Below are 26421 nucleotides of genomic sequence, written 5' to 3'. Positions count from 1 at the left end.
TATTATGCCTCCATCAGAAAGGATGAATACCCAACTTTTGTAGCAACATGGATGGGACTGGAAGAGATTATGCTGAGTGAAATCAGTCAAGCAGAGAGAGTCAATTATCATATGGTTTCACTTATTTGTGGAGCATAACAAATAGCATGGAGGACAAGGGGCGTTAGAGAGGAGAAGGGAATTTGGGTAAATTGGAAGGGGAGGTGAACCATGAGAGACTATGGACTCTGAAAAACAATCTGAGGGGTTTGAAGTGGCGGGGGGGTGGGAGGTTGGGGTATTAGGTGGTGGATATTATAGAGGGCACGGCTTGCATGGAGCACTGGGTGTGGTGAAAAAATAATGAATACTGTTTTTCTGAAAATAAATAAATTGAAAAAAAAATTGGACATCTTTAAAGTTCACTTAAACCTGAATCTAAGATTGCCTCATACTTCTGGGCTGGCAGGAATTAACCAAATATTTATTACTGCCCTCCTGGCCCAAACTTTCATGCAAAGGTTCAGGGTCTTGAATCTGTTGAAGCATAAATGAAACTTCCTCTGGTCACTGATCATTAGATCTCTCTGGATAATTTGGAGATGGCCATTGTTCAGACAGCTTGGTCATTTTAGATTCTGCTCCTCCACTGTTTATAGTGCATTCTTGGTGTTCAAGAATCTTTGAAAGGACTGGGGGTCAAGTGTTAACCTCTTTGGGTGTACCTCACAGGTCCTTCCTTGCCTTTCCAGATACTGCATCTCACTGGGCCTTCTGAATCCTGACCTCTTTCCAATACTGAGAAAGCTTTAACTCTTCCCATTGCTGTCCTAGAAGGTACTCTGGCTATCCCATCTGCCTATAGGGCACATAGGTATACCTCTTCAGTCAATGTAGGCTTTGACAAAAGTCAGGAAGAGCTGTAGAAAACACACAACTTCTGCTCTGTGCCATATGAGATAGTAAGGGCTTGGTTGCCTTCTTGGAACTACTGAGGTGTGTGTAGAGCAAAACAGAAACCAAAAACCCAAAAAATTGTTCGGCTCCTCTGGCAAAACAAAGGCTTTCTCTTGGCTTCAGCAGGGCAGAATTTTGGTGAGTGCATTCCTGATTGAATGTGTCCTGTCTGGGTGAACAAAGCACACATTATCTTCTTGATTTCTTGATTCTACATAGATTAGAGAAATGTTTTCCTTTTTTCATCCAGCTGCAATAATTCCAGTATAACAGAAAAAGGAAAACACTTCCTCATTAACTCTAAAAAGCAATAATTTTAAAAGTTTATAATTTACACTTGTTGATAAATAACCTCCCATATCATTAGTGAGCATTGCTTCTCTAGGTTGGTTATCATATTTGGATCTTTTTATAGTAACATTCAACCTACAAAGAAGCTAAGTTGCTTTCTTTTGTGCTGCTTATGGGGTAGGCATTAGGAATGATTAAGTTTATTGATTAATCTAATCAGAAATCAATTGCTATAGGGACCCCCCCTGGTGGCTCAGTCAGTTAAGCCTCTGAGGGGTCATGATTTCAGGGTATGAGATCAAGCCTCACATGGGGCTCTGAACTCAGCAGGGAGTCTGCTTGAGATCCTCTCCTTCCCTCCATCCCTCCCCACAATGCTCTCTCTCTCTCACTCTTTTCTTTCTCTAAGATAAATGAATAAATCTTAGAAAGAAAGAATGAAAGGAAGGAAGGAAGGAAAGGAAAGGAAGAAAGAAAGAGGAAGGAAGGAAAGGAAAGAGGGAAAGGAAAGGAAAGAGAAAGAAAGAAAGGAAGGAAGGAAGGAACTGGGGCACCTGGTTGGCTCAGTCAGTTAAGCAACTGACTCTTGGTTTTGATTGGGTCATGATCTCAGGCTCCTGAGATTGGGCCCCACCTTGGGCTCTGAGCTGAGTGTGGAGTCTGCCTGTCCCTCCCTTTGCTCCTCCCCCATTTCTGTCTCTCTCTCTCTCTGGAGTAAATGAATAAAATTGTTAAAAATGGGCGCTTAGGTGGCTCAGTGGGTTATGCCTCCACCTTCAGCTCAGGTCATGATCTCAGAGTCCTGGAATCGAGGCCTGCATCGGGCTCTCTACTTGGTGGGGAGCCTGCTTCCCTGTCTCTCTCTGCCTGCCTCTCTGCCTACTTGTCAGGTAAATAAATAAGTCTTTAAAAAAACAAAATAAATCTTTAACAAAATTAATTGTTATGAATTGAATATATAACTGTTTGGAATTTAGTAGATATATTTTAAGGATAAAAAATAATTAAAATTTTTTGTTATGGAAAACTTCATAAATACTCAAAAGTACAAAAAGGAGTCTAATATTCATAAACTCACCAACCAGCTTTATTATCAACTCTTGCCCAATCTTCTTTTAAATATGATTTCCTTCTCTCCATCCCTCTTCCAATTATTTTGAAGCAAATCCTAGGCATCATATATAATTTATCTGTAAAAATTTCAGTAGGTATCCCTAAATGGTAAAAACTTCAAAAAACAAAAACAAAAACAAACCCCACAGCATAATCACAGTGCCATCATCACACTTACAAGTTAAACAGTGATGAAAGAACACTTTACTCTTATTTTCATCATTTATCTTATTTGTTTTCATAACATTTAATATTAAATTTATGTCAACAGTATATATCTAAATGTATTAACATATCATGAAAGATATCCAGGATATGTTGCCAAGTGAAAAAGCAAGTCATAGAATAATTTTTGTGACATGGCTCAATTTGTACTTTAAAAAATTATAGATAACTATCTTTTTGTTTAAACATGTAAAAGGATTAGAAACATACCTCAAGCCAAGAACTGTTGCTACTTTTTAAAGTAAGAATAATCAGAGTTAGCATTGGGGATGGGAAAAGGACTCTCACTTCTAAAGTGTTCCGTAGTTTTTATTTTTTTAAAAAACTTCTATTACTTCTGGAACTAAATTTTCAAAAAAGAGTTTATGAAAGGAAGAATTTAAAAATAAATTATGCCAATATGTAAAATGAGAGGCATTCTTAGGTCAGGATGTCCTGTCCAGATACTCTTCAGTAGAATAATCTTACTCCTGGATTAATAAGAGGAGTAGTTATAATGCATGGATAGTGTGCCTGGCTCTGTGCCAGGCACGGTCCATCAGCACCTCTGGTCTGATTACTTACTTCTCACCATAACCCTTTGAGGTGAGTCTTTCCATTTCACAGATAAGGAAACACAATGTAGAGTGGTTAAATAACCCAGAAGTTTGGAAGAGGCTGAGCAGGCTTGGAACTGAGGTCCTGGGGCTCCTCGCCCACACTTGAATCACTTCAGTGATTAAACTTCCCTTGGTTCTGAAGTTCTCACTCTTCTATAATGAATTTTGTTATTTCAGTTTGTACTGGTTTGACTCTTTCATTTTGAAATTTCCGTATCAGCCTCAACTACTCTATTTTACTACGACTTCAATGGCTCAGACAAGACAGAAGGGTAATTCTCTCATTTCTCTTCTCATCTGTAGACTCTGACTGGCCTGAAGGACTAAGGGGGAAAGGATCTGAAAGGAACATCATGCTTTCCTGAGCAAAGAAACATTTAAATAACAGGCAAATGTTTCTAGTCACTAGTGGCTTTCTATGCAGTTCTCCAGCTGCCTACCTTTGCTTTCAGTGGAAAAATGTCATAAAACTCTTCTTACCTTATCTATTCCATAAACAGGACAAAGAGATTAGAACTGTGTAAGAATAGAAGTGCCCAACACTTTTGAGTATTTTTGAGATATATTATATATATATAAAATATATATACTATATATAATGCGATATATTCCAAATGATAGATGTAAACAAGCTGTAACTATCCTTTTTAAAAAGTTATGGATAAGTTCTTGCATACTATAGTAGCAAATTTATTTTTCACAGTTTGACAAACAATGCTTTAGGATTGTTTTGGTCTTTTTTTTTTAATTTGGTTAGGAATAACAAATTTATTATTTAACATAAAAAGAATGCAATAGGAAAGCAAATTTGTCTACAAAACAAATACCTCCATACATACAAACACCATGATACATAAATTATTTTTGTATTCACGTTATTATATCCCTTATCTGTTGCAGATGATTGAGATATTACTGTGTGCCCAAAAGAAAAGTCTCTAACCCAATGAAATTTGATCCTTACAAAATTCTGCTGAAATTATTCAAGTGATTATTTAAGAAGATGAGTAGTTTGAAGTTTTCTCTCCTTTGCACTGCTTTGCTCTGCCATTCCATCAAGGATCATAGTTGCTCCACAGGCTGGGTTGAGAAAATGCCACTGACAAGACAGGAGTCTTCCAGAACTTAGACCACTTGATGTCCCTCTTTACTCACAGTGAAACAGTGTAGCATGTAGGAACTTCACTGACCATGGGAAGATACTATCCAATGCTGCTTGTTTTATTAAAATAAGATTTCAGCTTTTAATCACTTAGATTTAAAATTTTGCCCTTCAGACAAGCTGAATGGTAGGTCACGTTGATGGATAGTTCACACTGTTTAGAGAAATAAATTTAATATTGCATATTATTGCATATTGTAAATATATAGCTCTACTCTGTGTCTCTGTGTCTAGAGTCCCCAAAGGGGATATTTGTGGAATCTCAAAAATACTCATAATTATGTTTGGTGAGATGGTTTAAAGTAATTCAATTCTAACTCTTTTAGAAGGCTTCGACAGAAGAGAGACTTTTTGCTCTGAAGCGGGCAGAATTTTCTACTGCCTAATGTCCAGAAATATTGTAGCATACTTTGGGAGACCTTTAGTCAATTTAGAGGTCATGTTGTAGGAAACCCTACTGCGTAGGTGGCCTCCTAAATTGATCTCATGCCAGTTTTGGGGGGAATTGATGAATTTAGTCTAATAAACTGCAATCTTATTCCTCCAAGGAGTTTTATTTTTCCTGTGACTTACATACCATTGTTGGCTTTTTAGTTATTTCTTCCTCTGGATCATCTTGCAGTTAGTAGAGGGTCCAGACACACGTGTTTGGCCATGTATGATACATATAACTTTAATATAGATAATTTGGCAGAGGAGGATGTCTTTAAGGTCAAGACTTTCTTGACATTTTAAGTGCTAGATCTGGAAATTTTCTACCCAACTTTCTGTTTAATTCATTAGGAAATTGGCTCTGACAAGGTGAAACAATCATGACAATTCCAGGACTACAGAGGTTGTAGTGCACTACCGTTGAGTGTTTTGGCTCTGATGTCACAGGGTCTGGGTTTGAATCCTCCTCCTGCCACTTGTGAGCTGTGTGACCTTGTGCAATTTATATCACCTCTCTGTGCCTCAGTTTCCACATCTGAAAATGGGATGATCGTAATACCTAGTTTATAGGGCTACTATGAGGATTAAATAAATGAACACGAATTCAACACATAGCATAGTGCCTGGTATATAGTGAGTACTGAATAAATGCTATTACATTTAGAACTCACGTCTCCTCTCAATTGAGTGCTTTATAGTTGTACCACATTGCTTCTCCTGATATCCCTTAAAGATAGTAAATTTTTTAAAAGATTTTATTTATTTGACAGAGAGAGATCACAGTAGGCAGAGAGGCAGGCAGAGCGAGAGAGGAGGAAGGAAGCAGGCTCCCTGCCAGGTAGAGAGCCCGGCACAGGACTTGATCCCAGGACCCTGAGATCATGACCTGAGCTGAAGGCAGAGGCTTAACCACTAAGCCACCCAGGTGCCCCAAGATAGTAAAATATTTAATAGTGTTATTTCTCATTAAGTATTTCAGTTGAACCCAAAGAACAAATAATCCAATCGAGAAATGGACAGAGGACATGAACAGACATTTCTGCAAAGAAAACATCCAGATGGCCAACAGACACATGAAAAAGAGTTCAGCCTTACTCAGCATCAGAGAAATACAAATCAAAACCACAATGAGATACCACCTCACACCAGTGAGAATGGCTAAAATTAAAAAGTCAGGAAACGACAGGTGTTTGTGAGGATGAGGAGAAAGGGGAACCCTCCTACACTGCTGGTGGGAACGCAGGCTGGTGCAGCCACTCTGGAAAACAGCATGGAGGTTCCTCAAGAAGTTGAAAATAGAGCTACCCTACGACCTAGGAATCACACTACTGGGTATTTACCCTAAAGATACAAATGTAGTGATCCGAAGGGGCACGTGCACCCGAATGTTTATAGCAGCAGTGTCCACAATAGCCAAACTATGGAAAGGACCTAGATGTCCATCAACAGATGAATGGATAAAGTAGAGGTGGTATGTATATACAATGGAATACTATGCTGCCATCAGAAAAAATGAAATCTTGTCATTTTCAATGGCATGGATGGAACTAGAAGGTATTATGCTGAGCGAAATAAGTCAATCAGAGGAAGACAACTATCATATGATCTCCCTGATATGAGGAATTTGAGAGGCAACGTGGGGGGTTTGGGAGGTAGAGAAGGAAAAAATGAAACAAGATGGGACTGGGAGGGAGACAAACCATAAGAGACTCTTAATCTCACAAAACAAACTGAGGGATGCCCTGGGGAGAGGGGTAGGAAGAGGTTGGTTGGGTTATGGACACTAGGGAGGGTATGTGCTATGGTGAGTGCTGTGAAGTGTGTAAGCCTGATGATTCACAGACCTGTACCTCTGGGGCAAATAATACATTATATGTTAATAAAAAAGTATTTCAGCTGATTAAATATTCTTTTCTTTTCAGAAATGAACACATACTTAACAACTATCATCTTAACCATTTTTTTCCACGTGAGACATGAACATGTAATAAATGAAGAATTTGGAATGAAATGAAAAATGATATATGTCTGAGTATATTCAGGTAGCACATTATATAATAAATTACTTTTTAATACAGCCATGATTCCTAATTTGCATAAACAATTGGCCCTTTTAGTGGCTCTTTAGATAAATTGAGCCCGATTAACCAATACAAATGTATTACAAATGTGTATCTGGAATGTGAAACTGTTACTGGAAACTCATTGGAACTGAAATTTCCAGTAAAGGGAACCCTTGATTTTTCAATAAAAGAGGAAATATCTATTCTGGGTTCATGTAGATGATATGGATTTAGCAATGATTTGTTCTTTGATTATAATCACTTAGTGCCTTTTAAAGAGAGAGATTCACGTCTTTGCAGCTCTCTGTGAAGACATGCTGTTATAGAAACAATGGCTAATCTTATATGCATAATACTACCGGTTCAGCCCTTAGTGCTAGTTCTGTGCATTGAGTTGTGTGCAGTGAGTTGAGCTCGATTTCTATTCTTATTACGTAAATGTGGCAGACACTCTGGGCTTCCTGCTCCCCTGCCATTCTCCCTAGCCTTGTTTCTTGCTAGCAGAACCCTAATTTTTCTCACATATTCATGGCCGGTGTGCTTTAAGGGAAGTTGGAGTTTCACGTAGCCTTGAGGTGAAGTGAATCTCAAGTAGTCCAAACATTCTAATGCTAATTATTCCCCTTCCAGTGATTGCTCTAGACATGGGTAAGTGCCATATTTTTGGCCAATGAGAACTGAGAGATAGTGTTTGAGGAGGAAGGTGCTTTCGCATAAAATTTATGTGTGTAAGGAAACACTTCTGTCTCTGACTGTTGTCATCTTTATATGTTGCCTGGAATTGCAGAAGCCAGTCTTAGCACCTTGAGGAGGTGCTAGCCCCAGGGGAGAGGCCAGCATGCTTATATTTGCAGAGTAGACAGATGGAAAACACCTGGGTCCTTCATGATGTCTGTGAATTACCAGGTGACTCACCCTGAAGCTACTCTACCTCTGGGCCTCTTATTCTGTAATATAAGAAAAGACGTTATTTAAACCAATTTTATTTAGCTTTCATATTTTCAATAGAAATGCGCTAGCTGATGCAATGTAAAATCATGCAATTATAATGCTGGTCTCTTTGTATTCTTTGATTGTAGTTTCCAAAATAAGCTGAAGTCTGACACTTGTTCAGTAGGACCAGACATGGGCCTGCTCACGTGGTTTCACTTGCCAATGACCACTCTCTTGATACATGTAAGTACTTAAACTTCTCTTAACCAGGAAAATTTCTTTATACCTTAAATTAGTGTTTTATGTACAATCATATAAATATTAAATGATACAGTTTATTAATCTCACAGGCTTCCATTTTTGTTGCAGTTTCTTTTTCCTCCTTAAAGTTCTTTGGTTATCCTCATTCTGGGACCCAGTACACTGAAGGAGGCCAACACGAATGGGGAACCACCTCAGTTAGCACAAGGAATGCTGTAGACCTTTCGTTACCTTAGCATAGCCGTCTCCTTTGAGATACTGTTTTCCTAATAAAAATGCTTAATTTAGATGTCTTGAAAATTAAGTTTCCTCCTTTTTTTAAAGTCATGAGCCTATACTGAATCATGTTATAGCAGCTGAACTTTAGAAGACCGAACATATGTGAATTGGGATTAGTGTTGTGATAAATGAAACAAAAAGTTAATTTGACATGTATTTCAGATATATTTAATTTTTCTGCTGGGTGATTACTAGACATGGATGTTAATTAATTCATATAAATCACCAGGGATATGGTTTATAGTCACCTTATAAAATGAATGCATTTGGATAATGATCAAGCCTAGAGGGAGGTCTTAGCACCTTTAGAAAATCTTCCTCGATTAATTTCACTCTTTAATAAGTTGCTCCATTTTTGCTGCTATCCCTTGACATGCCTTTACCATGTAGTCACTGACACTATAGTATCTCCCTTTACCATGTGAGTAACTCTTCTTTAAATGTCGTGGTTTCATCAGGAGTTTCCTCAATGGATCCATCAGGGGATCAAACCATGAAAACAGAGGATGGGGACTCAGTTAAGGGTGATACTGTGCAGTCCAGTATTCCTATCTAGGCAAAGCAAACTGTGAAGAGAGTTCAGAGAGACTCTTAGGAAAGTCGCCAGCTGGGGCCTGAGGCTTTGGCATCACCAACAGAGATTTCTTCTTCTCTTGGTAATAAATAAACTAATAGACTGTGATCAGTGTTCTTAATCAAAGAACAAAGTCCTATTCCCTTTTCTGGCAGACAGGCTACAGTACATCTATAGTGAGAAGGAAAATAAGAAATATCTACAGAAAACTTTAAAAATACCTGTTTAAAGCCTATTAATTTAGAATACCTGCCTGCCTTTTTAATGGGTATGTCTATAGAGAGAGATTGGGAAGAAACTTGTTCTTTTCTGTCCCATATAAGGCAGAACAAAGATGTAACTTGATGGTACTATATGTTTCTGATTTCTGCCCATAAACAAGTAAAACCTTTCTCAGGATTCTATCTACTTACTGGGAAATCTTCCTCTAACTCATTCCTACAGAAACTCACCAGTAGGGGGTGAAACTCCTTTCCACTCTCCACTCCCTAATTGAGCAGTGCTAGCTTTGGTTGATAAAAATTTTCTCCTTTAGGCAGAATTCTGGAAGTACTGTGAGTTATACTGAAATATTGGTTGGCATTGCATTTGATAGGTGGTAACAAGTGCTTAATATTCTTTTATGAGTCGTTATCTTCTGGCATCTTGAAATTTCCTTCCCATCATAACATAAAGAATTGAAGCACAGTTTGTGTTGAAGCTGACAGACATCCCTAATTTTGGAGAATCCTAGGACAAGACCTACAAATTCTGTCTTGAATGGCATGCAAGAGGCCCACAGCCCCAGATTAGCGTTGAATCACTAGCTCCTTTCGTGAATAAGAATGAATATTTGTGGGGGCCAAGAGGGTCATGTAGTTATTGTGCCAGACTCTATAAGCCTGATTGCTTTTATGCATCTTATGAAAAGTGAAATAATAAAGTCTTAAAGATTTTAATATGTCTTATTTGCAGTAGGGAGTACCAAGAAAATTGTGTGTGTGTGTGTGTGTGTGTGTGTGTGTAAAATCACAGGGCAGAGCTACGATCACTTGCTCAGCCTGTCCCTCAGGAGCAGCTCCTTCAAGTGCCAAAAGCTTTTAAGTCCTGTTTCATTTTAATAAGGGTAGTGAAATTCCCCTGTAGTAAATACACACAGCCTTATCTAATTATATAAAGATCACATTTGTTTTCACATGTCAGGTATTCAAATATATTTTGCAAGCATTTTTGTCCATTTTCTACCATATATTGTAAGCCCTTTGCATGACCAGATTCTTGGAATTCCAATTCTTTTCTGTTCTTATAGGTGACACCCACTGCGAAGTACAGGGATTAAGTAAATCCTGATAACTTGCCAGTTTTATCTAATAGATAAGGTAGTGCTTTAAAGGTTACAGAAAACTTAAGCAATTAACAGCAGGAGTTGTCTTAAGCTCTTTTCTTTCCTATCTTAATGAAGAAATTTTATAGGGGTATTACAGACAACATTATATTAGTTTTAGGCATTTAACATAATGATTTGATATTTGTATATATTGCAAAATGACCATCACTGTAAGACTAGTTAACATCCATCACCATATGTAGTTATGGTTTTTTTGGTTTGGTTTGGTTTTTGGTTATGGGAACTTTTTTTTTTTTTTAAAGATTTTATTTATTTATTTGACAGAGAGAGATCACAGTAGGCAGAGAGGCAGGCAGAGAGAGAGGAAGGGAAGCAGGCCCCCTGCTGAGCAGAGAGCCCGATGTGGGACTCGATCCCAGGACCCTGAGACCATGACCTGAGCCGAAGGCAGCGGCTTAATCCACTGAGCCACCCAGGCGCCCTGGTTATGGGAACTTTTAAGATTCACTTTTTTAGGGGCACCTGGGTGGCTCAGTGGGTTAAGCCGCTGCCTTCGGCTCAGGTCATGATCTCAGGATCCTGGGATCGAGTCCCGCATCGGGCTCTCTGCTCAGCAGGGGGCCTGCTTCCCTCTCTCTCTCTCTCTGCCTGCCTCTCCACCTACTTGTGATTTCTCTCTGTCAAATAAATAAATAAAATCTTTAAAAAAAAAAAGATTCACTCTTTTAGCAGTTTCAAACATGTAATACAGTATGAACTATAGTCACCATTTAAGCTCCTGAGGAATACATTTAGGGAAGGATGTGTAAACATTTTCGTTCCCTCAGTAGCATTCTTTCTATGCTTTTTCTACTTCCCTTTTTTTAATTTAAAGATTTTTATTTCATTTATTTGACAGACAGAGATCACAAGTAGGCAGAGAGGCAGGCAAAGAGAGAGGAGGAAGCAGGCTCCCCACTGAGCAGAAAGCCTGATGCGGGACTCGATCCCAGGACCCTGAGATCATGACCTGAGCCGAAGGCAAAGACTTTAACTCACTGAGCCACCTAGGCTCCCCTGATTTCTACTTCTTAAAGAAAGTAACAGTAGATATAACAGTAGATATAAAGTAACAGTAGATATAATGAAATACTTTGGCTACTTTCATGTCAAATCTGTTAAGCACGTAATTGTCCAGTATATGTTTTTTCGGTATACATTCCCTTTAACCATATCCTCCTTGTTGTTTCCTTTTTCAGCATCTTTTCTTTCTTAGTTTCACTGTTACTTTTCCCGTCTAATCAAGTAAGATGTTAAGTACATGGAGGAGGCTGGGACTCTGGAGTGTCAAGATTTTCCTTGACTCATGTGACCCATTAGTTGCCTTCTATCTCCACTGTAACCAGCTGACCCACAGTCAGCACTTCATGGTGACCATGGGGCCCATAGTTCCAGAGATGCACAGGGACCCAAGGCTGGCCCTGAAGCAAGAAGGAAACACACCAAAATAGATGGATCTGCCTTGGTTAATGAAGATCACAGATGGAAGTACTACCCCCCCACCCCCTATCCCTCCCCCCGACGTGGGATTCTTTAGAACTGATGCTATTAATCAATCTGTCCTAAAACAGAAACAGTTGCAAATATGTAATATCGAGTACCAGTGGCATAGAAAACAAACCTTTAACTCAGCCTGGTTTTTTTTTTGAAGTTGGAAAATGTTGCCAGCCTGTTTTTTATGTAATTGAAAATGTTTAGAAGCTTTCCTGAAGAGTTGATTAATATATCAAAATCAAAAAAGGCAATTTTGAGCCTAATTTTGTTTGTTTACCATGTAATGCAGGATTCTTGGCTTTGAAATTCTGCCATGCAGGGTGAAAAATGACTGTCAGTGTGAAACAAAGTAGTCTATTGAAAAGAACATTGTGTCTAATATGGAACAGCTGATACCAGCCTGATGCTTGCTATCTGGAATTACAATATCTCAATCAGTCTGATTGATTCCTGTGGATAAAGGAGAGTCCAGATTTGGCCAAGGGTGGCAAAAGTGAGTGCAGGGAGGGAGTCTTTCACCTCACCCACCTCTTGGTGCAAGAATCCTAAAATGGGGCATTGATGGAATACATCAATGGAGGAACTAGGGTAGCTGGGGCCTTGATAAGCTCCACAGACAGAAGTTTCCCCATAGAGGTAGCAGTGACATTGTGAGGGAAGGGTTACACAGCTTCTCTGCGAGGGCCTGGAATTTTACTGTGCTCCCAGAAGCTTTTCCAAGGACTTCTTGATTTTCTAAATCTGAATGAACAAAAATAAATAGTTACATATTGGTACTGAGCTTTTGGAAGAAGACACCATGGTTCAAGAAAACTTAACCCTGGGGGTGGGGGGGTGGGGAGCTTGCTGGCTTAGTCTGTCGAGCATGCAACTCTTGATCTTGGGGTTGTGAGTTTGAGCCCCATGCTGGATGTAGAGATTACTTAAGAAAATTAAGAATCTTTCAAAAAATAAAAACCTGTGCTAGAAAAAAAAAAAAAAGAGTGAACTCCAACCAAGAGTTTCTGCCTATTTAGTTTAAACAGGAGTACCCAAAGAGAGGAAAATTCCTGTCCTGGAGTGATTTTATATCTTCCCTTTCTCAGGAAAGTGTCAATTTAAAATGTTTTCTCATTGTTTCAATCATTGACATCTCCTGGAAACTCAATGCTTTGGTGACTAATAAGCACTAAATCTGCTAGATGGTCTTTCAAATCCAGAAGCAACATAGTCTTTTTATAGGACCACAGATCTTGGTTTGCGGTTCAGAAAATAAGGTCACTGTATGTAGAATGAGGTTGGACTGAAAAACAAACCTCAGGGGCGCCTGGGTGGCTCAGTGGGTTAAGCCGCTGCCTTCAGCTCAGGTCATGATCTCAGGGTCCTGGGATCGAGTCCCGCATCGGGCTCTCTGCTCAGTAGGGAGCCTGCTTCCTCCTCTCTCTCTCTCTGTCTGCCTCTCTGCCTGCTTGTGATCTCTCTCTGTCAAATAAATAAATAAATCTTTAAAAAAAAAAAAAAAACAAACCTCAGGTCAACCTAGGTTCTCACCCCTTTGGGTCGAGCCTAAAGTATCTGGGCCAGGTTACCTTGTAGCCTCTGCTTGAATATCTCTGCTGGCAGACTGGGAGCTCATAGCTCAGAGGGCATCTAATTATGACTAAGCTTTGCATCTATTGTCAGACCTGTTTCCCATAGCTTCACTCAACAGGGGCAACAGAGAAAGTCCTCTTATTTTGTTGTGATGGTACTTCAGTTATACACAGGGCTACCCTGTCCAGCCTCCTCTTCTTTCCCTCAAGTCAGTGCTCTCAGGCCGAGCTTCACCACATCCTCATGGAGCTGACATTCAAAAGGACAAGGCTACCACACAATATAGGGACATCATTCACATAGAATTTGTTGGCTCTGCAAGACATACATACAGCAGCAGACACACACACACACACACACGTATCATAGTATATATAATATTAGATAGTGGTAAGAGCTAGAGTATATCGTATGGTATCCTAAGGTCAAGGACTATGCAGAAAGATAAAACAAGACACTCAGAGTATGAGAAGGGGAAAATACTATCTTACATCAGGTAGGTTGGAGAAAACCTCTCTAAGGAAGCGACACTGGGGAGAGTCCTGATGGAGGGAGGAAATGATCTATGCGTGCAGGAAAAGGTTCTAGTCCGAGGGGCATTGATTCATAAATTGAAGCATTTTTGGTATGAATGCTCAACGAGGCATTTATTTCCTTAAAAATACTGTCTTCTCTATCAGGTCCCAAGAAAATGAAGAGACTTTCTAAATATGCTTGCCCCAATTAGTATAAACCACAGATGGATGTGAGCTTGCTTGGGGCTTTGGGGAGGCATGGAATTTGTCTTTTTGTTTTTTGTTTTTTAGTGGGTTTTGGTTTTTTTTTTTACTATTTAAAAAAAAACTTAAATTCAGTTAATTAACATATGGTGTATTGCTAGTTTCAGAGGTAGAGTTCAGTGATTTATCAGTCTTATATAACACCCAGTACTCAGGGGCACCTGGGTCACTCATGGGTTAAGTATCTGCCTTTGACTCACGTCTGGGATCAAGCCCAGGCTCCCAGCTCAGGGAAGAGCTGCCTCTTTCTCTCCCTCTGCCCCTCTCCCTTGCCACTCCCCCCCTCTTCCTCCTCTGAGCCCTCACCTCCCCCATTGCTCCTGCTTGCTCTTGTTGTGCCCGAGTTTTCCTGTCTGAGAGACCACCAAAGAGCCCAAGCACCAATGCAATCACATGAGGGTTTATTTGACAAGCTTAAGCTTGGGCCCAAATATAACCTACATAGGGGAGTAGGGACTTGGACCCCGGGCTTAGTTAAGGCAGGGGTGTTTATGGGTTCCTGTTACTAAAGCAAGGTGGGGCTTCCTGGAACAAAAGTAGGGTGGGGGTCTTTAGAACTAAACTAAAGTAAGAAAAGTTCAGCCCTTGGGCACAGGGGTCTGAGATGGCTGTACTTATGCTAAGGCTAAACCTGAGGTGGGCTGGCCTTGATTTTTCTCAGCCTCCACGGCTCTCACTTTCTATATCTCAAATAGATAAATACAAACTTTAAGAAAACCCAAACACCCAATGCTCATCACATCATCCAGTTACCCCATCTCCCCCACCCCCTCCAGTAACCCTCAGTTTGTTTCCTATGATTAAGAGTCTCTTATGCTTTGTCTCCCTGATTCTGTCTTGTTTTATTTTTCTCTACCTTCCACTATGCTCTTCTATTTTGTTTCTTAAATTCCACATATGAGAGAAATCATATAATTGTCTTTCTCTAACTGACTTATTTTGCTTAAATAATACTCTCTAGTTCCATCCACATCATCGCAAATAGGCAAGATTTCATTTTTTTGGTGGCTGAGAGGTATTCCATTGTATATATATCATATCTTTATCCATTCAACTGTCTGTGGACATTTGGGCTCTTTCTGTAGTTGGCTATTGTGGACATGGCTGCTGTAAACATTGGGGTACAGGGAGGCACAGAATTTGTATCTCCTTGTCCATATGAAGGCCTTTCTCCCTCTGGTGTTTTTCTCTGAGTAAATGTGCCTTCATGGAGTGTAAAGCAAAAGGACCCTTAGCCAGTGCAGTCCTCTGCATCCACGCCAGTGAGGCACAGGGTGCTAGGAACCCCAGCCGTCTGCTCTCCCATCTCTGCCTGGGGGCATGACACCCCACTCTCCACCTGTCCTTAGACCTGTGAAAAAGAGGCACGTAGGATCTTTATGTTTCCTCCAATGCATCTGTCCTGGTTCCTAGTGTTCACCATGTCCTTTTCTGAGGACTCGCAAATCATCTGCGTCACCACTTTAGAGTATTCCTGTGTTTCAAAACCAAGCTTGCACATCTGTAGATCCGTGGGATGCACGTCTCCCCCCACCCCATGCTGAGAAACTGGAATACTGTTTTTCTGGCTGCATTGCCCCAGTACCTTTTCTATTCTCTCTGATTCCTTGAAGATTACTGACAGGGGCTCTTAGATTACATCTACAAAGTCTCTCCATACTCCGGGATGTAATTTGTTTAGGCCTGGAGATTCCAACTCATTTAAAACAGCGAGATGGTCTCCGGCTATCACCTTACTATCTCACACTTCCGTTTCTTCTAAACTACATTTATTCAGCCCTCCTGAGTCTAAAGATCATTCTCCTTGATACAGACGATGGAAATACAATAGAAGTTGTGATATACGCCTTTCTCTTTGTTGCTTGTTAATGTTGTATCATCTGCCCCAAGCAGTGAAGTGTGTTTCTGAGGTTCATCTTTTTCACTTTAGCTGGTAAGGCAGTGGGTTTGTTTCTGAGTTTGCGGATGAAAGGGTTAAGCGTATTTCACATAAGCATATTTCGCAATGGCGCATTGAGGGATTAATCCTCCTATCATTTTCTTTCAGTTCAATATGCCTGTGCACAGTTTATCTTGTTTGGGTGTGCAGTTATGAGTGAGGGCTCTGGAACCATACAACCAGGGGCAAATCCTGGCTGTTCCACTCTCTCTAGCAGGAAGACCATGGGCAGATCAGTTTACCTGTCCACATAGGAGTTGTTTGTAGAATAGTGATAATATTTACCTTGTAGAATTTGAGAGCAAACAAGTTAAAATTCTTCAAGTGTTCCTGGCATTAACTTTGTGGTTCACTAGAGTTCTTCTTGGTTCTTCACCTTGAAAACTCTAATTTCAGGGCGCTGGGGTGGCTCAGTGGGTTAAGCCTCTGCCTTTGGTTCAGGTCATGATCCCAGGGTTCTGGGATTGAGCCCCGTGTCGGGCTCTCTGCTCAGTGGGGAGCCTGCCTCCCCCCACACCTCTCTCTGCCTGCCTCTCTGCCTGCTTGTGATCTTTGTCAAATAAATAAATAAAATATTTTTTAAAAAAAGTAAACTGTAATTTCTCCTCTGCTCATTTCCTTCTACTCCTGGAAGGAAGGTTCTGCCTAGCACATCCAGGGTCTTCTCTCCTGGTCAGTCTATTTCAATCATGCTCATTAGTTCTTGTTTGTTTGTTGTTGTTGTTTGGTCTTTTTAAAGATTTTATTTGTTTGAGAGAGAGAGAGAGAGAGACAGTGAGAGAGAGCATGGTGGGGGGGTGGGGAGGGAGAATGTGGACCTCAATCCCAGGGTCCCAGGATCATGACCTGAGCCTAAGGCAGGCGCCCAACAGACTGAGACACCTAGGCACCCCAGGCTCATTAGTTTTTAAACCTGGTACAGCTTTTTTCAGTTCTCAGCATCTATATCCCATCTTTGGGATTCAGATGGAAGATTGGTTTTCGTAGGGGACAAACACCAGACTAGAATCTAAATCCAAAATTCATGAAATCCTTGTTGATCAACTGCTACATGCCTATCATTGTACCGGGCACTGGTGAATAAATGTGAGCCAATATGACCTACTCTTGCTCACATGGGACTTACAACCCATTGTGGGGTGGGGTGTAGAGCCAGTTAAATAAAGGGTTGCAGGTGCTATGTGTGGTACAGGGTATCATGGGAACACAGAGGCTGTACCTGACCTAGGAGCTGGGAGATAGGTTTGGGAAATCTTTATGGAGAAAGTTCCTTCTAAGTTGAGACCTGAAGGACAAGTCAGAGTTAGGCAATCAAAGAAGAACATTCCGAGCAAAATGAGTAGGACTGGACAGGGCATGGGGGATGGGCAAGAAAGAATCAGGCATTCAGAAACCTACAAATGTGTTGATAATGCACCCCATGTACTTTTTCTGTAGGTAATCACTTTGTCTGAAGTTTGAGTCTGAAGAAAAAATGAAAATGGGCCTTAGCAAGGTCACGAGGTAGAGAAGGTCCCTTGGTGTCTGTCCCTTACACTTGGGGTGTAAGGGATGGAGCCATAAAAAATGGCATTAAGGGGGGCTCCAGGTGAATGGAAAGGGTATTGTGAAATGTTCTGAATGCTGAGGCAATGGGCGGAGAGACAGTGTGCTGCCAAGTCCAGAAGAAAAGAACAATACTGCGTAGGAAAGTGGACCTGTGCATAGCCAGGAGAAAAAAAAAAAAAAGACAATTTAGTTTTATATGTTACATTTTAATAATAGTCATTTGTAACTGCATAATGAAATTTGTGAACAAAAGTTCATTTCCAGAAGAATAATCTCGAACTGATATGCAATGCCTCAGTAGGATTTGGCCAGGTTTTAATTTTAGCTTGAATAAATAATGTAAGATACTAGGCTGGGCGAGATAAAAGGAAATCTCTATACTTTCATCTCTCCATGATGGAAATAATAACTACTTTATTTCAAAACAAGTTTCCAATTAGTTTCTGTGAAATATTATTATCCCCCTTTTCCAGATACCGTAGCTCATTTTGAAACTTAATTTTGATAATATATAAACATTTTGAAAACTTACTCTACAGGAATGACAGTTATATTTGGAGAGAGGAATGCCGTTGGGCTATAACTGTATTATTTGGGACTGTTCTAAGTAATAGTAAAAATAATGAAAAAGAATTAGTCAAAATGTTATCTCTTTCATAGCTATTCATGACCTGGCATGGACTTATCTTTAGGCCATTTCCTTTAAAATTGTACAGTGGACTTTTTCTTCTTCAAGACTAGCAATGCTTCACTTAAGGCTATAAGCTTTCTTACCCCCATTTAAAGAGTTGATATTATTTAAACAATCAATGAGCCCATTCAGTAAACACTTGAATACTAACTATGAACCAGACACTAGGCTGGGTGCTGGGGCTTGTGTAGTGAACCAGGTAGATATGACATTTGCTTTTGAGGTGCTTAGTTTAGGGGTAGCTGAGAAAGTCTGAGGACTTTTTGAGGGAGAGGTCTTATAGAAATAAAGACCCACATTTTAATTTGTATTTTGAGTCAGGACTTGGCCCTTATCTATAAATCATATCAGATGGATAAACTGAGGCACAGATTACTCAGTCTCAACCCATTTGTAATGAAGTGGTGATTTCAGTTGAAAAGTTGGTCCCCTGATGGGTTCTTTACTCCCCAGACCCCATAAGCTCACTTTCCTATAATTGCAGTGTTCTGTTCGCTCTGTTTTTCTTCCCTCAATGCAGAAAGACAGACCACTGATGCTGTTTTTCAGATGAAGAAAACAAGGCAGGGGAGTTTACCCAAGGCCACTTATCACTTTTATGGAGGAGCCGGCATCACACTCCTACCCTTTGAGTTTCCAGGCCGTTGCCTAGCTACCAGAACCTCCCTGCCTCTTCCACTGCACAGAAGCCGAGCAGGCACTTAATAATCATAATTGATGGTGCTGGCTAAAAAGGAGAGCTCAGAGTGGTTCTGGGGAGTTTGTTTTCACATACCAATGAATTTTATTCTTCTTGTGGTCAATAACCTATACCCATTTGTTTTAGATAGCATCCCTGTCTTGGTCCACAATGAAGCTTTCTTATCTGCATTAATGATTTCTCTTTTCTCTTTTTCTCAACTGTTCTTTCTGGGGGAATCCGGTTGCTGTTTACAGGTATCACACACTTTAAAAAAAAGTCTTTCTTAAAAAAAAAAAACAATGGTTTCCTACAGAAGAGCCTCCCTCTAAGAGTTTTAAGGAATAGAATGCCGTTCAGTGAAAGTTAAATAAATTACATCGGAAAGTAACATTTCTTTTTAAAGTGTTAGCTCCATTAATTATTTAACTATGTTAAAAATATTTGAGCACCTATTTGTCCCAGATACTGGTGGGAATAAAAAGATAAATTTGTTTATCCTTTTGATTGTGATTTACTGAGTGCCTGACACATGCGAAAGACCAACCTAATGCTGCAGATTCTGTAGTTTTCCTTGGGTTATGAATATTCCAGCGGGGGGGGGGGCTCAGACAATTTGAAATAATCACATAAGTAGACAACTGCAACTTTCATATGTGCCTCAAAGGAGAAGCACATGATCCTGAGAATGCCCCTTATGGTAGCTTTAACATTCAGGGGAAGGGATGCTTGAGTTCAGTGCTGATGAATAATAGAGGGAACTAGACAAGTCGGAAGGAAGGAGTGTTTCAGTCAGAGGCAACAATATGTTCAAAGGCCCTGTGGTGGGTGGGAACATGTGCAGTCCAGGAGCCATAAGACTAGTATGGTTGGAATGAAATAAGATGTCAAGAGGAAGCTGGAAAGGCAGGTAAAGGCCAGACTATGCCTGGTACCAGACACCTGTACTCTATTCTCTTATGGCCTCGGTCTGATTTCAGGCAAGACTATGGTGGACAGTGCCATCAGCATCCACCAAGTCTGTGCTGACCTCATTCCAAGTGTGCCTGGGCTTTTCTGGTCTCCGGGTCTGGGGCCCTCATAGGAGACCACTGGCAGTCACATGTGAGCAGCTCACAAGTGCCAGTGAGTTCGCATCCCAGGCAACACCCAGTTACTGGTGGATGAAAGTCAATGGGTGAATGCTTCTCCTCTTTGTCTCTGGCAGACAGTTTTTTGAAATGCATTCCCCAAGTCCCTCAGAAGTTCCCACTGGATTGATCACAGTTGCTCACTGAGGTCAGCTTGCTCAGCCATTTCCTCCTTCCCCGTTTCGTTCACTCTCCCTAATCCATGACTCCTGATCCCTGGAGTCACTTCCCAAATGAAACAGCACAAGTGAGCTTTTGTATTCTGCTGTTTGGGGGGCAGCCAGATGGAATTAACCATGTTAAGGAGCTTGGAATTTTGTCTTGTCTTAGAAGCAATGGGAGATGATTGTTTTAAACAGGGCGGTGAATTGGGACTTTTGTACTTCAAAGAGATCATTTTGGCTGCGGTGTGGAAAATGGATCCGAGCAAGGCAAAGGTACCTGAGAGCAGAGTAGTTCATGGGCTGTAGCAGTCTAGGCAACCATAGTTGGAGCAACAAAGATGGAAAGAAATAGATCTGAAATATATTCAGGGGCTCTCATTGACAGGACTTGCTGATAGATTGGCTATGGCAAGTGAGGGGCAAGGAAATGCTTGAAAAGACTCCTCGGTGTCTGACTTTCTTAGATGAATGGATGATGGTGCTGTTCAGTGAGTTGGGGGGACTCTGGAAGGTCAGGTGTAGGGCAAGGAGTATCAGTTAACATTCTTCACAAACCTAACCCAAACTGGCTTAAACAAAAGCGGGATTAGTTGACTAACAGAAATGAGGAAAAAAAAAAAAGTCTCTTGGGGCGCCTGGGTGGCTCAGTGGGTTAAGCCACTGCCTTTGGCTCAGGTCATGATCTCAGGGTCCTGGGATCAAGTCCCGCATTGGGCTCTCTGCTCAGCAGGGGGCCTGCTTCCCTTCCTTTCTCTCTGCCTGCCTCTCTGTCTACTAGTGATCTCTCTCTTTCAAATAAATAAATAAAATCTTTAAAAAAAAAAAAAGTCTCAACTGGCTTTAGGCATGACTTGTTCAGGGGCCAAGCAGTGTGACGAGGCTCTGCTTCTCTTGGGTACCTTTGGCTGCTTAGGGAAGCAGGACGACCACATTCTCAGACCACAGGGTAAGGGAAGGGGGCTTTTTTTTTTTTTTAAAGATTTTATTTATTTATTTGACAGAGAGAAATCACAAGTAAATGGAGAGGCAGGCAGAGAGAGAGAGAGAGAGAGGGAAGCAGGCTCCCTGCTGAGCAGAGAGCCCGACCGGGACTCGATCCCAGGACCCTGAGATCACGACCTGAGCCGAAGGCAGCGGCTTAACCCACTGAGCCACCCAGGCGCCTGGGAAGGGGGCTTTTCTCTGCAGGAGCCTGGCTAAGGCAGCACAGGGGCTCATTTGCTCTGATCGCATCACGTGCCCACGGGCCAGGAGACACACTGCTTAGGGAGATGGGATGTGTGGATTGTTTAGGTTAATTACTGCTTGCTCCTGGTTGTACGTGAAGGTGGGGTTGTTCTCTCGGAGACTAGGTTGGCCAAGAGTGGGAGGGGTAAAGTTCTTGAGGGAAGTCTGAAGTTGCTGCTCTAGGAAGGGGAAAATGGGTGCCGAGAAGGTGACACAAAGTTCTCATTCCCAGGGAGAAAGTTCCTGAGTTTTGTTCTAGGTGTTTGAGGTTCCTTTAAGACCTTCAGAAGACAATGGCAAATGGCAAAGACTTAATTCAGAGGAGAGTTCTGGGTGGACTCTACCTTGGGAGTAATTTGCATAAAAATAGCCATTGAAACTGAGGAAAGGGGTAAATTTAACTGGGAGAGGAGTACAGGCTGAATGGAGAAGAGGACCAAGGAGCAAATGTTGAAGATCTCCAACACCGAGTTGGAATTCTTCTAGTAAAGGGGAATGGGTCTGAAAATAGAAGAAGGAATAAACAAAGAGGCAGGAAGAAATCTCGGAGGTCGGACTCACTGAATAAACAATGAATGTGACACACAACAGCTGCCTTCTTGGGATTCACAGCCTGGTGACCAAACTGGAGTTCCAAACTGATGCAGAGAGAACTTCAGTTTCCCCAAATTAACTGTTGTAGTTGAGGCATGAATCCCAGGTGCATCTGGTGGGAACACAGAGAAGAGAATGGCTAATTATTCTTGGTGGGGAGAGGGATCATGTGAGAAGGGTCTTGAAGGATGAACAAGATTTTGCCATTTGGAGAGTAAAAAAAGCTCAGGTCCAAGTTCAGCTTGCATAAAGGAGTCCGGAAGGAATCAGAACTAAGGGATGACAACCTGAACTGGGAGACCTTTAGGAAATAAGCAAGGACCAAGTAAAAGTATGTTGGCTAAGGAGGAAAAGCTGGAGGGCTCATACAGGTCCCTGTTGGTGGATGGTTATTTATCCTAGGGTTTGACTGTATCACTCCATCACTTCAAAAACCAGCCTGACTGGCCTTTATCTTAGATTGGCTGGGTGGTTGACACATCATGTTGGTTTTTTGTTTGTATGGCATTAGAAGGACTCTAAATCTAAAAGGTTTTTACGGTAGATATTGACTAGTTGCTTTCTGTTACTTCCACAGTGAGGATAGGAATAAATGATTACATTTCAGCAAAGGCAATTTAAGTTAGAATTTGGAAGTGTTTTCTTATCAGTGACATTTATTTTACTTGTCTGCATCAGCCTTACAATTTATAGACTCAGACAATGATAATAACAGCCAAAGAAAGCAAGTCTGTACAATAAACAAGCAAACAAACAAAACAAATAAGTAAAATCATTAAGTTTATTGGGGATGGGAGTGTTAAGGAAATTACATCTGGAGCAATCGCCATCACATTTCCAGCTAGATAAGGACATGTTTCTGAAGGAATTATGATTTAGGGATCTGATTAGCCAGATGGCTTTATGGCACACTTTCCAGGCATTCCAAGGAAGAGGGTAGCTGTGATAGGCACATTAATGGCCCCTCAAAGATGTCCATGTCCTCATTCCTACAACCTGTGAATACATTTCATTACGCAGCAAGGAAGAATTTAGGTTGCAGGTGAAATTAAGGTTGTTAATCAGCTGACTTTAAGATACAGAGATGGATTATTCCTGGTGGGTCTCATTTTAAAGCACAAGGGTCCTTTAAAGTAGAGGAAGGCAGAAGAAGTCAGGGAAAGATGGGAAGTAGCTATGCTGCTGGTTTTGAAGATGGAGGTAGGGGCTGTGAACCAAGGAAAGCAGGCAGCCTCTAGAACCTGGAAAAGGCAAGGAAGCAGATTCTCCTGTAGAGCCTCCAAAACAGAAGGTTCCAGCTCTGCTGACACCTTGAGTATAGCCCACTAAAGGTCATTTTGGACATCTGACCTGCAGATCTGTAAGACAGTAAGTTTGTGGGGTTTTTGTTCTTTTTTTTTTTTACTTCAAAACTTTTTATTTGCATGTGAAAAAATTGTGCATTCCAATAATTAAAATCATTTTAACCAAAAAGGGGCACTCTCATTAAACCACATTTTACAACCTGCAGGGCACCTTGGACCAGCTTGATTTTTACTCAACATTTCACTGTTGGCCCATCTTTTTTCTTCCTTCACCAGCATGCAAGTTCTTTTCCTCCCCTGCCAGCCGACAGGCAGATGGGAGAGGCAGGCCCAGCCTTCGCTGTCAGTGGTTCTTTGATGTGAAAAGGGGCAGCACAGTCATTTAAGCTGGATCCAATCTCTTTGCTTCTAATAAAGTTAAACAGCTTAAGAAAAGTAAAATAAGGCAAAGCTTGTGGAATGTACAATGCCCAGTGGTGGTGCACTCCGTGTTAGGATTTACCTGCTTGCTTCTCCTGTTCAATCATTTCTTTTGGAGGCAGTGGATTTCTGTCCTGTGTTTCTGTCTTCTTCAATTCTGATTTATCGAATCTCTCAATCTTAGCCATATTGGGTTTGTCAGAAGTGGTTGCAGAGGAAGTGGAGCGAGGCACACGAGCTAGCAAAGGCTAGAGGTCTGTGCAGTGGCCGCTGAGTCTAAATTTGTGTTGTTTGAAGTCCAGTGGCTGAGATGGTCTAATGGACGAAAGACGTGGCGTCCGTTTGCTCTGGGATAGATGGAGGCTCATTGGAAATAGGGGAGGCCGTGGACTCAAGATGTTATTATTGTCTCTTGTTGATTTTTAAAACCTTTTATTTTGGGATATTTGGGGACTTTTAGAAAAGTTACAAAAATAGTGCCAAAAATTCCTGTGTACCCCTTACATAAGTTACCTAAGTGATAACATTGTAACATTTTTGCTTTATCATCTTCTCTTTATACATAAATATATAAATAAAACATATATGATATAAATACAGTAAATATTCTCTAATATTTCTCTATGTGTGTGTTTATATATTATATATGTATATATAATTTTCTTTTTGAACTGTTTGAGAGTAAATTGAAGATATGATGTCTCCCTTTGCCCCAAATACTTCATGGTGTGATTCTTGAAAAACATAATCATTGCACAGTGATCAAAATCAAGAAACTAAAAATAACACAATACTATTAGCCAGGCTAAAAGCTTATTTAAATGTTGCCAGTTGCCCCATTAATGTCCTTCACAGCAAAGAGAATTTTTTTTTCAGATCCAGGCTCTGACCCAAGGTCACATGTTGCATTTGGATCCCATATCATTTGTCTTCTTTCATCTGGAGCAGTGATTCAGTCCATCTCTGTGTTTCATGATTTCCATGTTTTTGAAGGGTATAGGCCCGTCATTTTGTGGACTTTCCCACAGTATGGGTTTATGTAATGCTCTTGCGTGATTAAGATTCCAGTTATGGATTTTTGGCAGGAGTCCTCAGTAATGGTACCGTGTCCTTCTCTGTGTATCGTATCAGGAGGTACCTGCTTAAGATAATGTTTGCCACATTACTTCACTGTAAAGTGACTATCATTCTCTTTATATTTAATAAGTATCTTGTGGGGAGATATTTGAGACAATACAAATATCTTCTTTCTCATAATACTTTCACTCACTAATTTTAGCATCCGTGATTCTTGTCTGAAACAAGCAATTCTATGGTGGCTGCATTTAGAGAGTTTCCTATTATTTAAAATTTAAACCTATGTCTCTAAGAGGTAGGGATTTTTAAAACATAACCCCAATAACTTCATCTCATCTAGAAGCAAATTAATAGTAATTCCTTAATTACAAATTTTAAGGCTTTTGTTTTGAGATAATTTTAAATTTAACAGAAGAATTTCAAAAGCAGTATAGAAGGTTACTGTATACCAGTGATTTTCTGTTGAATCTATAGATCATATTGGGAAGAACTGGCAATTTAATAATACTGTGCCTTCCATCTATGAATGTGGTAATTTTGGATCTTTCTTGTTTTTTTCTTCATCGTTTCATAGTTTTCACCATACAGATCTTGCTTATATTCTGTTATATATATACTATGAATGACATATATGAAGCTGAATTTCATTTTTGGAGGGCTATTATAAATGTTATTTTTAAAAAATTTGAATTCTGATTTGTCATTGCCAATATGCAAAATTGACTTTGTATCCTGCAAAGGTGCCAAACTCATATACTAGTTCTAGGAGGTATTTTTGGTTATATTTTGTGATTTTTCTATGTAGACAATCATGTCATTATATGAATGGAGACCATTTTCTTTCTTCTTCTTCAATTTGTATGCCTTTGATTTTCTTTTGTTGTTTTACTGTGTTGCCTGGAATGTGCCCAGTGTGACGCATCCAGTTGGTATTGAATAGGGGTGGTGAGAAAGGACATCCCTCGCTTGATCTCAGTGGAAAAGCGTTCATTTTTTGCCATTAAGCATGATGTTTCTTTTTCTTTTACCATTGTGAATCATGTTGATTGATTTTCAAATCAGTATTCCTGGGATAAACCCTCCTTGGTTGTGAGGTACTATTCTTTTTACATAATGTTTGATTTGATTTGCTGTTATTATATTAACTGCTCTCACGGAACTCCCGCACAGGTGTCCATCCAGTGGTATTTACCTCAGGTAAATGAATGGCCACGTCTCTTCTCTCCTTATACGTACCTGCCTCTTCTTGTGTTTTGGACCCGTTGGTTGCCCCGAGACCTCAGTTTCCATGATTTGAAAAAAAAAATCATGTATTTCTAGTGGTCTGGCTATTTCTATTATTTTTTCTGGATTGTTATTGTAAGTGCGAATGTATGTTCTGTGTAGCTTTCTATCCCTGAGTGGAAACTGAAGGGTCCACAAGTTTTTTCTCACAGTTGTGTGAGTCAGAATCCAGATCAGCTTTGTGTATGTCCCTTAAGTCTCTTTTGGTGTATATTTTCTTCCTATTTTTTGGTCTTTTTGTTTTTACTTGCTATTTGTTGCTGTTGTTGTTACTGTTGTCAGAGG

General features: G+C 40.4%; 1 protein-coding gene across 1 annotated transcript; it reads right to left on the bottom strand.

The window, feature by feature from the left end:
- Nucleotides 1-23846: 23846 nt before the first annotated feature.
- LOC122913735 (thymosin beta-4-like) lies at nt 23847-23972 on the bottom strand. The gene has a single exon (XM_044260371.1). It carries the CDS (start codon nt 23961-23963, stop codon nt 23847-23849), a length of 117 nt encoding a protein of 38 aa, XP_044116306.1. The 5' UTR covers nt 23964-23972.
- Nucleotides 23973-26421: the final 2449 nt, after the last annotated feature.

This window comes from Neovison vison, chromosome 7, assembly GCF_020171115.1.
Source record: "Neovison vison isolate M4711 chromosome 7, ASM_NN_V1, whole genome shotgun sequence".
In the NCBI taxonomy this organism is placed as follows: domain Eukaryota; kingdom Metazoa; phylum Chordata; class Mammalia; order Carnivora; family Mustelidae; genus Neogale; species Neogale vison.
Note: the sequence above shows the minus strand (reverse complement) of the source record. Positions and strands in the feature narration are given on the sequence as shown.

Coding starts and splice junctions, on each gene's coding strand:
- LOC122913735 (XM_044260371.1), bottom strand. CDS start 23,963: ATGGCTAAGATTGAGAGATTCGATAAATCAGAATTGAAGAAGACAGAA.